This window comes from Bos grunniens, chromosome 3 (assembly GCF_055505025.1).
Source record: "Bos grunniens cultivar Pamir isolate PY7600 chromosome 3, Bosgru_T2T1.0, whole genome shotgun sequence".
In the NCBI taxonomy this organism is placed as follows: Eukaryota; Metazoa; Chordata; class Mammalia; order Artiodactyla; family Bovidae; genus Bos; species Bos grunniens.
Genome location: NC_141167.1, coordinates 42,985,416 through 43,004,341, shown reverse-complemented (window position 1 = coordinate 43,004,341; position 18,926 = coordinate 42,985,416). Strand labels below are relative to the sequence as shown.

Below are 18,926 nucleotides of genomic sequence, written 5' to 3'. Positions count from 1 at the left end.
GATGAGTAAGAGTTGAGAAGGTTCTTGTTCTTCATTGAAGAAGATTCATTTTTCAATGAATCTAAAACAAGATTCATTGTTCAGATTCACTTATGGTCTAGGGATTCATTTGGATCAAAACATCCTTCCCTTAAAAGACATTTATTATTTAAGAAGTTGTACTAGGGATCCTCAGAGAAACTGAACCCATAAAATAGAGATGGTGGGAGGAAGGGACAGAGAAAGAGAGAGAGAGATTTAAAAATATTGGCTTATATGATTGTGGGGCCTGGCAGTTCCCAAGTTTGCTTGACAGTGTAACAAGCCAGAATTTCCATCAGGGGAGTCCATGTTGCAGTCTTGAGTGCAAAGGCAATATAGAGGCAGAAATTTATTCAGTTTCGAGGACCTCAGTCTTTTCTTTGAAGGCTTTCAACAAATTAGATGAAGCCGACTCACTTTGTGAAGGATAATTTGCTTTATTCAAATTCTACTGATTTAAGTTAATCATATCATACCTTCACATCAGTGTGTAGACTGGTGTTTGACTAAACAACTGGAAACCACAGCTTAGCCAAATTAATGCATAAAATTAATCATCACAGGAGTTTAAAGTATGAGTTCACATCTTAATTGTGAATAATTTATTTCATTGAAATTAGTTTATTGAAAGAATGAAAGCTTTGATTGAATAAAGGGTGAGAAGTAGTTATTTTGCTTTTGGAAACACACAAAGATGCTTTTAGTTTTTGTTACATGAAATCACAAATATCTCAGGGTCTTCTTAGTCTGTATGTAAAAAGAATATATTAATAACTAAATTTACAAATATGATATTTCATTACAGTTTGGACCCTCTGATTGTCAATGTTGCTAACCCTGGAATCAAGTTCACAACTGTTCTTTTTGCTAAGCAAACAGATTGCCTTCTGGTGGGAGATAGCGATGGACAAGTTGCTGTATATGAATTAAAAAATATGCCCACTACTTTGGATTCTAACAGGGTAAGACCTGAAAGTCAAAATCTTATGTCATTTCATGATTTTATTCAGCTGTAGTTTTGTGTCATACAAGAGATTTACACTTCTCAAATATCTGAAGTGTGGCACAGTGGAAAGATATATATAAGTCCCAAAGTGGCATGGTGCCTAGTAGGCTTATTTTATTTGAGCCTCACAGTCTTTATCTGTTAAATGAAAACATTGTTCTTTATTTTTTTTCTTTTTTTTTAAATTTTATTTTATTTTTAAACTTTACATAATTGTATTAGTTTTGCCAAATATCAAAATGAATTGAGCAGAATAATTATAAATATTATATGAAATAATTTAAAACTGTCCCTCGTTTATGGTTGTGACTGTTCTCTGCAAATATTCAAAGACTTTTACAAGATATAATATTTTTATTTATTTATTTTTGTCAAGAAAGTAGAATTTATGGGTAAGCATGAGTAAGGAGGGGCAGCGCCAAGGCTCTCATGAGTGCAGGACCCATTTGTCAGAGGGCCATGATTAGGGATATATTTGACCCTACAGCCATCTAAATGAGCCGCTTTTCTACCACCATGTTTTCACATTCACCTGCATTAAACTTAGTAAATCCCCACTTCTTGGAGATGTGGATCGTCTGGTGTACAGGGAACTTGAACTTGGCTCTGAGGAGGGCCTCAATCACAGGCTTATTGTTCTGCTGTTAGGTGTGGATGGCCGTATGACTCTGGCCATTGCTCCCAGGCACCAAGCATACCTGTCTGGAGCCTAGGCAGAACAGCATGCCAGTCATGAAGGTCCAGTAGAAAGAGTTGTCTCCAAGATCCCTTAGGGCAACCTGTACAGGCAATAGCCAAGGAGGCTGCTGTTTGCAGAGATTGCACACTGGGGCCCTATGAGGAAGAGCACAGCCAGCCTAACTGGCTGCAAAAAGAAATAATATTTTTATTTTTAAATTTTTTTGGAAATAATATTTTTAGATGTTTTCCGGTGTTCCTAAGGTTGCCATTTGTTTCTACTGGTTTGACATTATCCTCTTCCCTAACTCTGATCTTCAGCTATCAAAGCTTTGTTATAAAACTTTGACAAGTAAACCAGCATCACTAGATGCCCACTATTTTTAATATTATATATATATTTTTTGCTTATTTGTTGTTTAAAAGTTTTTTAAATTGAAGTAAATTTGATTTATACTGTTAAATCACATAGTGATTTGGTATTTTTATATATTATACTTAATTTAAAGTTATTATAAAATATTGGGTATATTCCCTGTGCTATACATTATATCCTTGTATCTTATTTATTTTATACCTAGTAATTTGTACCTCGTAATCCCCTTTCCTTATCTTGCTACTCTCTCCTCCCCTCTCCCCACTGGTAAGCACTGATTTGTTCTCTGTATCTGTGTCTTGTTTCTATGTTGTTACGTTCACTCGTTCATCTTCTTTTTTGATTTCCCATATATGTGAAAACATATAGTATTTGTCTTTCTCTGACTTACTTCACTAAGCATAATACCCTCCAAATACATCCATATTGTTGCAAATTGCAGAATTTCACTTTCTTAAAATTTCTGGGTAATATTCCATTGTGTATATATATGTGTGTATATATATACATGTATATATATGTATGCTGCTGCTGCCAAGTTGCTTCAGTCGTGTCCGACTCTGTGTGACCCCATAGACGGCAGCCCACCAGGCTCCCCCGTCCCTGGGATTCTCCAGGCAAGAACTGGAGTGGGTTGCCATTTCCTTCTCCAATGCATGAAAGTGAAAAGTGAAAGTGAAGTCACTCAGTCGTGTCCGACTCTTCCCGACCCCATGGACTGCAGCCTTCCAGGCTCCTCCGCCCATGGGATTTTCCAGGCAAGAGTACTGGAGTGGGTCACCAGTGCCTTCTCCATATATATCTATATACATGTATATATATATACACACACACTATATAGATGTCCATTATTTTCAAGATAGCTTTTCAGTTTTTTTCTGTTTATGTTTAGATTTCTAGTTTAAGGAATGATCTAGTAAATATTACCATGAATATATCAACATGTTAACAATATTAAAAATATACACGAATCAATAAGAAAAAATACTAAGACTCCAATAGAAGGGTGAGTGAGGTCAGGAACAGTTCATTCACAAAATATGGCTGGTAAATATATTTTAAAATTTAACCTCATTAACAAAAAAATATTTAAGTTAAATGAAAAGCATTCATTTAATAGAATTCTCATATATCAAATTAACAGAAATTCTTTTAATTGGACTACTTATTACTGACAGACATTTGGTAAGATAGGTCCTCTCTTATACTGACAGTTGAAATAAAAATTAGTGTAAGTTCTTTGGGAGCAATTTGGCAATCTGAACCAGAATTGTTGACTTTTGGAACTCTATCTTACAGAAATATTCATAAAGGCAATCTAAGAAATTATAGCATGTTTTGTGATAGGATGAGACAAAAAAGAAAAGGAAAGAAAAAAAAAAGGAAAAGGAACCATCTAAATATCCAACCAGAGGGAAATATGAGTAGGCAAGTCAGAAGTGCTGATTAGATTTGGGTTACATGTAAGAGGTGGAGTTTTACCCCAGCCATATGGACTATAAATAAACAAACAAGCAGACAGAAAATACTTACTTACATACATACATACTAGCTTGCTTGGGACTTTATACACAGTTTGATCCTCTACTCACTTCAAGTCTTTGCTCAAATGTCAAATTTCTTAGTGAAGTCTTCCCTGGCCACCTTATTTAAAATTGCAGCCTCTACTCTCCCCCACACTCCCTATTCAATACTCTTCCATGACTAATTTTCTTAATAACACTGGTCTTTGTGTGTGTGTGTATGTGTGTGTGTGCACGCGTGCGCTCAGTCACTCGGTGGTGTCCTGCTCTTTGACACCCCAGGGACTGTAGACCGCAAGGCTCCTCTGTCCATGGAATTTCCCAGGGAAGGATACTGGAGTTTTGATTGATTGATTTTGTTAATTTCCCATCTCCCACAGCTAGATTATAAGCTCTACATAAACACTGAATTTGTCTCTATTGTTCTGGGCTACGTCTTAGTACAGTGTCAGGCTTATGCTGCTGCTAAGTCGCTTTAGTCATGTCCGACTCTGTGCGACCCCATAGACGGCAGCCAGGCTTATAGTAGTTATCAATAAATGCTTTTGAATAAATACGCATTGAAAAGCTAGAGAAAAAAAATCACATATTAGAAGCATTGTTTCTTAAAGGTAGGATCATAAGGGAATTTTAGTCTTATATTTGTCTGTTTTACAAGTCATTATAGTACATCAAGTAATTGTATAAATGCATTGGTCTCCCTACAAAATAGTTTGAGTGTGCTCTGAGGAATGCATCTCTAATGCCTTATTTTTTCCAAGATATAAACTATTTTAATATTTTCATTTTCTTACACATTGAGTACAAGATATTTTAACAGGATGGGGATGTTTGTGCTCATAGTGAACCTTGTTTAAGATATACAGCTCAACAGCCAAAAGAAATTAAAAGAGAATTCTATTTATTTAAGTATTTCAAAGAAACATTAAAATGAATCCAAATATATAGTTCATAGTATTCCTTTTGCTTCTTCCACCCATAGCTCTCAAATCCTAAATATAAACTCAAGGCCTGAATCCATCCTTTTTTGTCTCTGTAATTCTTTCAGTGCTAAGAACTTGTCCACAAGCTCTGAACTGGGGGCAGTAGGGAAGGGGGGCTTGAATTTTTTCAAAATTTTTATTAGTATATGTTGGTGTAGTGGTTGGAGGGAAATCTGTAAGCATTAGCATGTCGATTCTTTTCATCACATGTATTTTTATCTAGTACCGATCAAATGCTACAATAATTTGTCAATATAAATTATGATATTTTGTATACACATCTTACTAATTTGAGCTGTTTGAAACTTTTATATTCAAGTATCTAGCATAGCACTAGCACATAATAGACATTCAGCAAATGTTGAATAGATGTGTGAATGAACAAACCTACAGACAAAAGACATATGGTTTCTAAGAAAGACACCACAATGTGTGCTTAAGAAACACAATTGGGTAATAACAAAATAATAAACAAACTCCCATAGGAACACAGAGCAGGAAAATAGTTGACTTTTGAAAGGAGAATAGGAAGAAGAAAAAAAAAATAAGAATGCTCTGGGGAAGGCTTTCACACAGGAGACTGAATTTCAACAATGTTTTAGAGGATCAGGATTTTTCCTGTAGACAAGAGAGTAGAACTGTTATTCTAGACTGAGAGAAAGGCTTGAACAAAAATATAGAATTGAAGAGGTCCTTGGCATGCTGCCATCCATGATGCATGAGGTCGCAAGGAGTTGGACAGGACTGAGCGACTGAAATGAACTGAACTTGGCATTTTAAGGACATTGTGAGTAGACTTTTTGACTGGTAAAGAGATCGCTTGAGAAAAGAGCAACAAAAGGACCAGTCAGGCCATTTAGGACCAGAAAATGTACGACTGCCAAGTTAAGGAATTTGATCTTTATTATATAGATTACCAGGGCTTCTCTGATAGCTCTGTTGGTAAAGAATCCGCCTGCAATGTAGGGGACCGAGGTCCAATTCTGGTTCAATTCCTGGGTCTGGAAGATCTGCTGGAGGAGGGATAACCCACTCCAGTATTCTTGGGCTTTTCTTGTGGCTCAGCTGATAAAGAATTCGCCTGCAATGCCAGAGACCTGGATTCGATCCCTGGGTTGGGAAGATCCCTTGGAGAAGGGAAAGGCTACCCACTCCAGTATTCTGGCCTGGAGAATAGTCCATGGGATGACAAAGAGTCCGACAGGACTGAGCGACTTTCACTTTCATTCAGATGACTAAAAGGTATTTAAGGTTTACAATTCCAGAAGTGACAAAGGGGGAAAAAATTAAACCCCCATCTCACATTTTGTGTAATAGTGAACGGCAAATGGATTGAAGACTATGGGGGAAAATAAACAAACTCCTAAAAGAAAATGTAGGGTAATGTGTTAATAATTTAAAGTCAGGATAGATTTTTAAAAAATGACCACCCCAAATCTAATTTTTTTTAAATTTTTTCCTTTTCTTTATTTGTAAAATAGGTATAATATTGGCACTAGAATCAAAGGTTGTTAGAAAGAATGAAAATGTTTCAGTCTGGAAGGTGAGAACGGTTAAAAAAAATAAAAAGGAAAGGAAAGCATGGCCTTTTAGGTACCCTGGTGTTTATATTTCAAGTTGTTTTAATATCTGTCAGGCAGACTTGTTCCAAACACTTTCTTAAACGTTTAATAAAGTCTGCTACATAAAAAAAAAAAAAAAAAGAATGAGTTAATATGTACAAAGTGGTTAGAAAGGAGAAGACAATGGCAACCCACTCCAGTACTCTTGCCTGGAAAATCCCATGGACAAAGGAGCCTGGCAGGCTTCAGTCCATGGGGTCGCTAAGAATCAGACACAAATGAGCGACTTCACTTTCACTTTTCACTTTCATGCATTGGAGAAGGAAATGCAACCCACTCCAGTGTTCTTGCCTGGAGAATCCCAAGGACGGGGGAGCCTGGTGGGCTGCCGTCTACAGGGTCGCACAGAGTCGGACACGACTGAAGTGACTTAGCAGCAGCAGTGGTTAGAACTGTTACTGGCACATAGTAAACTCTCTATAAATCTCAATTATTTTTTGTATAATTATTTTGTCAAAATTCATATTTTCTGTCCAGGATTTCACATTCCAAGTTAAAAACAACTGATTGGAATAAGAAATTTCCAAGATATATGGAAGACATTTAATATCCAGTGTATGTAAAAACTCCTACAAAACAATAAGAATCACTCAATTTTTTAAATGGGCAGCATATAAAATGTTAACTCAGAGTATGCTATGCTATGCTAAGTCGCTTCAGTCGTGTCCGACTCTGTGTGACCCCACAGACAGCAGCCCACCAGGCTCCCCTGTCCCTGAGATTCTCCAGGCAAGAACACTAGAGTGGGTTGCCATTTCCTTCTCCAATGCATGAAAGTGAAAAGTGAAAGTGAAGTTGCTCAGTCGTGTCTGACTCTTAGAGACCCCATGGACTGCAGCCTTCCAGGCTCCTCCATCCATGGGATTTTCCAGGCAAGAGTACTGGAGTGGGGTGCCATTGCCTTCTCTGATTAACTCAGAGTAGAGGAAACTAAATTATCGAATAAACTTCAAAAGCTACATTCATTCTCATGAATAATGAGGAAATGTGCAATTAAAATTTTGCAAGATATCAGTTCCTATTGATCAAGTTTACCAAAATTAAAATATTAGTTAATATCAAGCGTTAGCAGAGTTGTAGAGAACTAGGAATTCTTATGCAGGGATCATGGGAATATGAATTAGCATGACCTCTTTGGAGAGCAATTCAATAAAACTGAAAATTCAGATATCATGTAAGCCAGTGATACCATGAGATCCTCTTGCACATATGTACTAAGGCAGATATATAAGGTGGCAATATGAGTTTTTTTTAATGTTTCTTTCAGACAGAGATGATAACTCAGTTCAGGTTCACTTAAAACATTCACATTACAAAATTTAAAAAAAATTTAGTCTTAGTTCACCTTAAAGTCTTAGATTATATATTTTATTATTCTAAGTCTAGGAAAGCTTAATAAATACTTTTAAGTGAGTTTTTGTAAAAATTAAGTTTCTTTGAATCTTTTAAATTACATTTATAAATTTAATATATTGGATTTTAAATACTTCAATTGTCTTAGGGCAAACAAATCTCAGATACTTAAGAAATTCCTATTAATATAATAAGTTTAAAATATTGAATATGCTTAATCTTAAATTTTCCTAAATGTTCCAATGCTTTTTACAAATTAATAATATTTCAATCTATGATTACAAGTCTAAATCAATTACCTAATTACATTATAGGTAATTTTCATTAGAATCACTAACTTATTTGTTAGATAATCAAATATGACAAATCCTTTTATATATAATGAATATTTAAAATACCAAGCATGTACAAATGCTTTAATCCAAAAATATTATAATTACCTGTTTAATTTGCTGCATTGTGTCTATACTCAGTTTTTATTCTTCTCAGGGCAAACATGTTTTCCCAATAAAGAAATGAGTGAAACATCCCAAGTGGTTTGAAGATTATTTTCTCAACTGGCCTAGATGCATATTGATAGTAGATGTTCAAGGGCATTTTCCCGACTACCTTGGCTACATGCTGAGCCCTGTTTTAGTGTTTTGTCAACACCCTCCACATGGAGGTGTCTCAAAGCCCATTCTCTTCAAGTCTGGTTATATATTACCTGCATATCACATGTTTTCTTGGAAGTCTGCAACTCTGTGTTGCTGCATCTTGATTCATTTCAATTCATTTACTGACTGTGTCATTAATTCTAAATTACAACAGTTTTCCTATCTTGTAGAACTATAATTGTTCTAGATGTTTAAATGACATTTGTTTGGATTCTGTATATCTCCTAGGGCTTTGTTCAATTTCTTGGTAGTGGTCTGAAAGATGTGCTAATGAGAAAAGAACACTCATAACAGCCTTGTTTCTATATTGATAAATTGGAATCAATCTAAATGAACATCAGTGGGATATTGGATAAATAAAATATGGCATAATCACATAAATGACTATAATACAGAAGTTTGATATATATTTCAATATGTCAATTTGACAAATTTTGAACAAATCTTAAAAAACATAGTGTTGCATGACAAAAGCAAATTGTCAGAAGGTAAATACAATATGTTATGATTTATGTAATATTACTTAGACACACAACTCAAAATTATGTCCTTTACTTGTTATATTTATAGTTAGTAAAAGAAAAGAATATAGACTAGAAAGTGAAAGAAAATTTTCATTTTTGTGTTTTGATTTGAATCAGTTAGAGACATCTTTTATTTTGAGCAGCATACTCTGTAAGCAGAAGGCTAAGATCAGAGAGTCTGAATGTTTTCAAAAAACGAGTGTGTGTGTGTGTGTGTTTGTGTGTGTGTGTGGTGGGGAAGGGGTGTGTATGTGAATGATTTCAATGCTGGTAAGCAAAAGTTTTCTTTTAACAAATATATTTCATACCTTAGTAAATAAATACAGTTTCCTAATACAAATAAGTTTTTCATTCTTTTTGGCCATTGAATTTTAAAGGTTCAAGAGGTTATATTTCTGAGAAATTAAACAAAGAATCACTAATCAGATTTTATGTTAATTATAACTGACCACAAGCTTAACTGGTACACTTCCTCCTTAGCTTTTCAGTGAAGAATTGCAATCATAATAGTAATTTAAAGTCTCAAAGTAATTAATGTCAAACCATTATTTCCCATAAAGATATCTTACCATGTAACATTATGACCTACAATTTCTCTGTTAATTTTAACCAAGAGTTAATCAAAATTTTGCAAGTCATATGATTTCATCATACAGGAAATATGGACGCCAAATTTATGATAAAGGCTGCCTCTGGGAAATGAAAGGTGAAGGAAGAATAGAATTGGAGAGGAGTACAAAGAGAACTTCATCAGTAAAGTTTTATTTATTTTACTAAAAAATATTCAAGGCAAAGATGACATTTGTTGATTTAGGGGAAATATGTAGTTCACAAAGGCTAAGTACCAGACAGCCCATGCATCGAGTGTACTGGAACAGGGTTCATTGAGGGAAACCCATGGAGAAAGGATCAATAGCAACTTTAGGACCACAACACCTGCTCATCTTCTCATTGCCCATCACTTTCTCTGGCCTTGCACAGAAGGAGAAAGGGCTGTGGAGGTTTTAAGTGACATAATTTTCTGAAACTCTGGACCCTCCCAATGTGACCAAGGGTCAGAATATCATTGTGATAGGACATGGCGGGACACTGGCTCTAGCCCTATCCTACTGACTCAGAGCTCATGTTCATGGTGGTGCATCAGCCTGGTGCCTGACATGAACAGGAGCTTGGGGTCCAAATCTTTCAGTTACAAGTTTAAGATGTAGCTGGATGTTAACAGGACTTACCACCACATTAGCATTTACTGTTGTTTGAAGCACCAGCTCCTCTCTTGGTGCACTGGGGCTTGGTTGCTGGGGGCCTAAGTCTTGCATTGAACAGAATTATGGCTTAAGCACTTGGCAGAAGCCAATTTCAGTGGCATGAACCAACTCCTTTTCTGGAAGCAGCCTGTAGAGAATCACTCCTAAATACTGTTTCTGTTCTTATGTTTCAGTATGCTAATGCTTGCATCTTTTCCTCAATATTTTTGAATGTACATTTTTTCCCCCAAATTAAGAGAAAAACAAAAAGAGAAGTGAAATCTTCAAAAATACAAACACATTCACATACATACACACACGGGTGTGTATGTATGTATATATATGTGTGTGTGTGTATATATATATATATATATATATATATATAAATTAATGTTGAGAGACATTGAAGGCAGAAAAGATAGACCATTCATGCAATAAATATTTACTGAGCATGTGTTATGTGACAGGGTCTGTTTTAGGCACTAAAATAAAACTGTGAACAAGCTATAGTAATGATCTACTAATCTGCCCAAGTGAGAGACTGAACTAGATCTAGGTAGGTTTGAGCCTCCCTCCCACCCCCCATCTTACCCCTCACAGAGCCCCAAGCTGAGCTCCCTGTGTAATACAGCAGCTTTCCACTAGCTATCTATTTTATACATGATATTGTATATATAGTGTGATAGTCAAGTGTATGAAAGTCGCTCAGTCACGTCGACTTTTTGTATAGAGTCGGCCAAAATACTGGAGTGGGTAGCCTTTCCCTTCTCCATGGGATCTTCCCAACCAGGCCAAATACTGGAGTGAGTAGCCTTTCCCTTATCCTTGGGATCTTCCCAACCCAGGGATCGAACCCAGGTCTCCCTCATTGCAGACAGATTCTTTACCAGCTGAGCCACAATGGTATGTATATATTGTGGACTTCCCTTGTGGGTCAATGGTAAAGAACTTGCCTGCCAATGCAAGAGGTATAAGAGACGTGGGTTCTATCCCTGGGTTGGGAAGATCCCCAGGAGGAGGGCATGGCAAACCACTCCAGTATTCTTGCCTGGAGAATCCCATGGACAGAGGAACCTGGAAGGCTACAGTCCATGGGATCATAAGGATTCAGACACTACTGAAATGGCTTAGTATGAAGGCGTGCACAGCATGCATGCATTGTATATATATCAGTGCTACTCTCTCAGTTTGTCCCACCCTCTCCAGTTTAGCAATTGATTTGGTGTGTCAGAGCTTAAAAGGATAGGGAGGTGCTGAAGAGAGGATAGTATAAGATAAAAGATAGGAATTGACTTACATGACATTATCCATGGTGCTTATAACTCTTTGCAGTTTATAAAACACCTTCAACGACATTAGCTCAATCATCTCTTACAACAATCTTTGGAACTGGATGTTAATATTTTCATTATGCATTTAAAGAAACTAAGATTCCCAGATATCAGTGATTTCTTCAGGATCAACTTTTCTATGTGATAGAGAAAATCCTAGCCTTCTGCTTCAAGTTCCCATCTTTTTACTGTGTCTTTCTTGAAAACTCACCTCCCGTCTTTGGTTTCATTTACCCCTTTGATACAAAGATCATTATTATTAAATGAAATACCAATCCACACAGAAATTCAGATGTTTTACTCTCTTTAATGAAACACTACAGATCAACAAAGAGCTTAAGATACCATTAAGACTAAAAGTGATTTTACGGATGAAAAAACAGAGGATTAAGCATTAAAGCTAAACAAGAGCTGCCAAAATTGTCCCTTTACTGAATCCTTATAAAATTGTTTATCAAACTTCATTAAGAGAGCCTCTCAAAGGAAAGAGCAAATTCATACTAGGAAGTAAATGTTATTATTTAAATTTAACTTGGTTTGTTTCCTTTTATAGTCCTACCGGATGCTTTTTATATGTATATCACTAGCTTATAAATTTTAAATGGCATTTTAAACACTACTTTACCTCTTAATTTGTATTTTATTGCATTTTAATTGTGTAACTTTTTTTCTTTTCAGGGAGATGTAATAGTGTCTTTGCTTGGGCCCAAGTCAAGTCAAAGCATAATTCATCATCAGTAGTAGAACAATGTTTAATAACCAATATCTGGTTTGTATGAAGTAAGCTGGGATTTTGATTCTAGAAAACACTACTTGATGTATAACCTCCATCTAAATTTAATATAAATTTATGAACTTTTACTTCAGATAAATGTGATTAGTTTTATTATTTGAGCTAACTGTAAGAGTTTCACTGTATTTTTCTTAATTTTTGAAATTTATTTCTATTCTTTTTCTTCATCATATTCCAAGGACATTATAAGTACAAATATGTACTTATAAAATATACAAATAGGTTAGAAATTGTTATTCCTTTAGAAGCAAAGCTTGTAAAGTATTAGGATTACTTAAAACAGAATCTTTATTAAGACAAAAGGTCCACACACTTTTAAATTTCTGCTTTCCAAACTCTGTTTTCCAGTGTTTATAAATTATGCGGCTGTTAGCATTATGAGAATATTGGATATTCATACCCAATTTTAAATAAGAACTTTATACTCTTAGATCTGAGAGGTACAGCTATAGAACTGAGTTAGACTATTTGACTAGCAAAAGACATGACAGCCAATGTCAGAATTGCATTGTTTGGCCAGCAAGCATCACACTCCCAATTCAGAGATAAGAATTAGTCTGGGATACATCAGGGCATTCTTCTCTGCATCCTTCAGAATCTGCTCTGGGTTTTAAGCCCAGACTTAAGTAGGCCCAGATAAAATATAGAGAGTCCCTGATCTATAGTTTCCATTGGGATGTTATTTTGTGAACAGTTCTATAGCAACCTTATAGAAATAGGAGTGGGAGGCAGCAACTCCTTCAAATATAGATCGCAACAGTGTGTTCCTTGCTGTTTGTTTTATTTTTTTTCTCAAAATTTTAAAAATCATTTATTTATTTTAATTTGGCTGCACTGGGTCTTAGTTGCTGCATGTGGGATCTAGCTCCTTGTCCAGGGATCGAACCCAGGCCCCCTGCATTGGGAGCGCAGAGTCTTAGCCACTGGACCACCATGAAAGTCCCAAGCTGTTTGTTTTAAAAAGTCCTGGTGTTTGTAAACTGAGACCATAGGGCAGTACAGCCCGTTCTATAAAGCATTCTAAGTGGAGAGGAGAGCATAAGGCACTTGAAAGTCACTAAACTGTCTGAAAAGTAATATATATTAAAAACAGGATGGAATCAGTGCAACAGTGGGAATTACCTTTTACGAGTATCCATTCACAATCTTCATTTCTTTGGAGCCATCCTTTAGACAAAGAAAGGCAATTTTTAGGTGGACTGAAAGCTTAGATAAGGTTATAAGGATTATAAATGTTCAGGTTATTAGGATTTATAAATTATAAATTTTCTACTGGTTTAAGTCATTAATTCTTGTCTTTTTTTTTAAGGTTTGGACTTTCCATAAAACTTTGTATAACAAAATAAAAATGTAATTGAAAAAATGTGTCTCTTTTTATTTTATATTTTAGAAAACTTTCACATATTCTATTCTCATTGCTCATCAGGCCTAAATGAAAAGCAAAGCCATTTTATTCTTCTTGGATCCTAGGCAACTGATCCTGAACTGAATCTATTCCATTGTATTAAATCATACAATACATAGCCTTTTCAGATTGACTTCTTTCATGTAATAATATGAATTTAAGGTTTTTCTATGTCTGCTGATGGCTTTATAGTTCATTCCTTTTTAGGGCTGAATAATATCCAATGTCTGAATGTACCACAGTTTGTCATTCACCAACTGAAAGACGTTTTGGTTGCTTTAAAAATTTGGCAGTTATGATTAAAGTTGCCATAAACATCCATGCACAAGTTTTTATGTAGAATAAGTTTTCAGCTCCTTTGAGAAAATACCAAGGAGTACAATTTCTGGATCATATGGTAAGAGTGTATTTAGTTTTGTAAAAAAACAAAGCCCTGAACTGTCTTCCAAAGTGGTTATACCATTTTTCATTCCCACCAGCAATTTATGAGAGTTCCTATTGCTCCATATTCTTGCCAGTTTTGCTATCATCATGGTCCAAATATTGGCCATTCTAGTAGATGTGTAGTGATACCTCATTATTGTTTTAATTTGCACTTCCTGATATATTGTAGAGTTTACCATAAAATTTTAAGAATTGTTAGCCAACTCATTTTATCCTAGTTTAAGGGCCTAAGGAAGGAGTGGTGACTGGGCTAACTTTAGGCTTTTGTGCTAGGTATTCATCATTTCATTTGGTCATTCTCTATAGGCATGTGCCATGAAGAACTTACTGAGAGTTCTGAGAGTAAATTGTTAGCTGCTCTTCCAACTTGAGTAGGGAAGAAAGGAAGATTGTATTTGCTAGTATATAGTTGTACATCATACTTAGTATGTTCATTAGGTTCATCTCTGTGGTGGTGGTGTTGGTAGTGATGTTCAGTCGTTCAGTCACAGCCAACTCTTTGTGATCCCATGGGCTGCAGCATGCCAGGCTTTCTTGTCCTTCACCATCTCCTGGAGCTTGCTCAAATTCATGTCCATTGAGTTGGTGATGCCATCCAACCATTTCATTCTCTGTCATCCCCTTCTCCTCCTGCCTTCAATCTTTCCAGCATCAAAGTTGTTTCCAATGAGTCGGCTCTTCACATTAGGTGGCCAAAGTATTGGAGTTTCAGCTTCAGCATCAGTTCTTCCAATGAATATTCAGGGTTGATTTCCTTTAAGATTGACTAGTGTAATCTCCCTGCTGTCCAAGGGATTCTCAAGAGTCTTCTCTAGCACCCTGCTGCTGCTAAGTCGCTTCAGTCGTGTCTGACTCTGTGCAACCCCAGAGACAGCAGCCCACCAGGCTTCCCCGTTCCTGGGATTCTCCAGGCAAGAACACTGGAGTGGGTTGCCATTTCCTTCTCTAGCACCCTACCTCTATGTAGTTACTTACAATTATAAATGAGAGATAAAACACTAGTATTTGCTATTTTGTCCCAGTAGGAGTCTCTCAAAATGTTGCACCCTACTGTGAATAGATTGCTATCAACAGGCTAGTAACAATGTGCATGTTAAAGTTCTTTGCATTTTGCAAAACAACTTCAAGTCCATTGTCACATTATACCCTTACAGTGATCCTATGAGACAGGTGGAACAAGAAGTTGTATTATTTTCATAATCTTTATTTTCCAGATGATATGTGCATGCATGCTCAGTCACGCAGTCATGTCTGACTCTGAGACCCTGTGGACTGTAGCCTGCGAGGCTCCTCTGTCCATGGGATTTTCAGGCAAGAATACTGGAGTGGGTTGCCATTTCCTCCTCCAGGGGATCTTCCTTACCCAAGGATCAAACCCTGTCTACTGTGTCTCCTGCATTGGCAGGTGGATTCTTCTCTGCTGAGCCACCTAGAAAGCCCTCCAGATGATATAATTAAGGCTTAAAGAGATGATATCATTTGCCAAAGACCATATATCTGGCAACTTGAGCTTCACTTAGAGACTTGAACTTAAACCTAAAGCTTTGAACAGCTCTTGTACATTTTCCACTATTGTGTAGTCAGTGGTTCATGCCTATATGGTTTTTCTGAGGTCTTATACACCAAAACATAAAACAGTATGTATTCTTCTATAATTAAGGTTTTATCTCCAAATAATAAAGCAGTTTTTCTCAGTTTTTATCCCCTGTCATTAGATCTTGCCATATGGACCCCTTTTGCTGGAAGCACTCTCCTCGCTCCTCACTCCTCTTCAATGTGTTAGCTCTTCACTCACACTTCAGATCTCAGTTCATACCTCATATTCTCAGGAGGGCACTTTGGGGTGCCCTCCTATAGGACCTGCCACCCAGCCAGGCTAAATTTGCTCCAAATATCTTTAATGTGAAGGGGAATGTTCAGGGCTGGAGAGGGAGGGGAATGAAGAAAAGAGAGAGACCTGTGGATTCATAAAGCAGCAGGGGCCAATGTTCTACTTCTGAAAAGTACTGTTCAGGAAGTAGTAAGATCTAGGAGGGACCGTAGGCAACCTTGAAAAACCATTCTCCATGGGATGAATGATGTGCAGAAACAGCAAAGAAGCACTGGAACTGAAAAACCAGCAACAGAGGATGATTAATGACCCAGCAAGAAGCAGCACTTTGATGATAGACGGGCCTTGGCATAGAGTAAGATGCTAGAATTATGCCCTGGAAATGGAATAAAACCAACTCTGAGAGATACTAACATTAACTTTTTTCGGTGTGTTGTTTATTTCTGCCAGGTGAGTGAAATGAAGACTTGAAGTTAGAAACTGAATTATAGAAAATATTTTCCTTGGATTCCTGAATTTCTGAATTGAGATTCATACCTGCTGTGCTAAATATTTCTGTGGTCATTTGCATAGTGTCTGCCTCCTCTCTAGACTGTAAGCTCCTTGAGAGCAGGAACTATGTTTTGCTCACTTCCGTATGTTCAACACCTAGAACAGCACCTCCACAGGGAAATTATTACCACAAATATTTGCTGAGTAAATGAATTATCACATGAATGTAAGAAGTGTTGGCCATGCTTTCCCTATATTATAACATGATCTAATATCTTAAATATGACTTCTTCAACATCCTAACAAAATGTCTCAATATCACAGAGGGTAAAAACATTTTAATGGTGGAAAACTTATAAAATGAGCCTTGAAAGCTGCTAAACATAGATCAAAGGTCTTTTTTGTCTACAACAAGATAAAATGCATCTTCTCCCTTAAGACAAAAGGTATAAACAAATCTATGATCACTTTCTTTGGGTGAGCATTGCTGCTGCTTCTTGTGAGATTGTATTCTGCTGACAATTTGGAGCAGTTTTCCTTCAGCATAAAGCACTTAGCAAGATACCTGGTGTGAAGTTGGTCCTCAGAAATAGTCGTTCTCACTTCGATGATCCCAGACCACATCCCCACTTCTTGTCTGAGAACCTCTTTGCTCTTAGCAGCTGGCTAGGTCCTTGCCAAGGCCCAACTCTTCCTGCGGGAAATACAGATTGTGCTTATGACCTCATTTGTTCCTTAATACAACATCTGGGCTTCATGTCTTGTTTGTTCAGGATATAGTACAATGTTCAAATCCACCCTCAGATCCATAGAACATTTACTAGGCTATTTGTCTTGATTTGCTTAGGTTGGCTTACCCAGTTGGTGATAAAACTAAAAGGCTAACAATTTACATGAAACTAGTTCTGGGTTAAATAGAAAGCAGAACATGCTCACTAAATTGGAACCTTTAAAAACATGGTTATGAATCTTATAAAATGAGCACTGCTTTTTTATTTTAAATTGATGAGACATTCAGGTAGCATCGGTAATGTCTCATGAAAAATGTACTCTCTCCTTGTCTGTATGTTCTTTGGATAAACCAGCTGTTAAAAGATATGATGTCATTATACCAGGAAGAACAAATGATCCCAGGACACTTTAGAGACCTTTTGTCATAACTCAATAATAGTTTTAGTGAAGTTTCTAAATTATTACACATATTCTGATGATTGCTTTAACAATTTCTAAAAGCCCAAAATAACAATGCAAACGTAAAAAGAATAAAAATTCTCTGTCAATACAAATTAAGCATTATATATTACTGTTTCTGAGATTACTAATAAAAATATTTTTAGCTGCTCACTTAATTCTCACTGATAGGGCATTTTAAAAATCACTAAAATGAATGGTAAAATTTTATCCTTAAGATTATGCACAGTTATCTAGATAAATGGTATTTCAATATTGGTTCTACAGATACTTGTAGAGTAGCAGTTAACGAGTTTTAAAGAGGGGAGTAGAAGGAGTTTTAAATGAAGAAAATAGTATGTGAAAGGCCTAGAAAGGCAGAGAACACAAACTTTTCCAAAAACTCAGATATTTGCTATAGATGGACCATTTACAGTTTCAGGGTATCAAAGACCTATATGAGTACTGCCAGATCATAAAAAAGTCTTGCAGGCCATGTGAAAGAAATTTTTACTTTTTACTGAGGAAAACAGGAAATCATAGAAGAATCTTCAATGTTGGTAATCATCATGTGTTCTGGCAGCAGTATAGAGAAGGGATTGATGAAGGATGTGAGGCCAAGTGAGAAGCCATTGCTGTAATCTAAATGGAAGTATAGATTAGAAGTGTGACAAAATGTGGTCCACTGAGAAGGAAATGGCAAACCAGTATTCTTACCTTAAGAACACCATGAAAAATATGAAAATGCAAAAAGATAGGACACTGAAAGATGAACTCCCCAGGTCGGTAAGTGCCCAATATGCTACTGGATATCAGTGGAGAAATTACTCCAGAAAGAATAAAGAGACGGAACCAAAGCAAAAACAACACCCAGTTGTGGATATGTCTGAGGATGGTAGCAAAGTCCAATGCTGTAAAGAACAATATTGCATAGAAACCTGGAATGTTAGGTCCATGAATCAAGGGAAATTGGAAGTGGTCAAACAGGAGATGGCAAGAGTGAATGTCAACATTTTAGGAATCAGCAAACTAAAATGGACTGGAATGGGTGAATTTAACTCAGATGACCATTATATCTACTACTGTGGGCAAGAATCCCTTAGAAGAAATGGAGTAGCCATCACAGTCAACAAAAGAGTCCGAAGTGCAATACTCGGATGCAGTCTCAAAAACAACAGAATGATCTCTCTTCATTTCCAAGGCAAACCATTCAATGTCACAGTAATCCAAGTCTATGCCGCAACCAGTAATGCTGAAGAAGCTGAAGTTGAATGGTTCTATGGAGACCTATAAGACCTTCTGGAACTAACACCTAAAAAAGATGTCCTTTTCATTATAGGGGACTGGAATGCAAAAGTAGGAAGTCAAGAAACACCTGGAGTAACAGGCAAATTTGGCCTTGGAGTACAGAATGAAGCAGGGCAAATGATAATAGAGTTTTGCCAAGAGAATGAACTGGTCATAGCAAACACCC

At 36.4% G+C, this 18,926-nt stretch overlaps 1 protein-coding gene and 1 pseudogene across 10 annotated transcripts in view; one reads left to right on the top strand and one right to left on the bottom strand.

Annotated features, from left to right (window-relative positions):
- The window catches only part of DNAI4 (dynein axonemal intermediate chain 4), a 98,529-nt gene extending 86,346 nt beyond the window's left edge, over window positions 1-12,183 (top strand). For all 10 annotated transcript variants that reach the window (XM_086390429.1, XM_086390434.1, XM_086390431.1 and 7 more), the window contains 2 exons: window positions 827-983; window positions 11,996-12,183. In XM_086390429.1, coding sequence (XP_086246555.1) covers window positions 827-983; window positions 11,996-12,058 — 220 coding nt within the window. In that variant the 3' untranslated portion in view covers window positions 12,059-12,183. The remainder of the gene's footprint in view (window positions 1-826; window positions 984-11,995) is intronic.
- Window positions 1,779-1,898, bottom strand: LOC147375556 (small nucleolar RNA SNORA70; annotated as a pseudogene).
- Window positions 12,184-18,926: the final 6,743 nt, after the last annotated feature.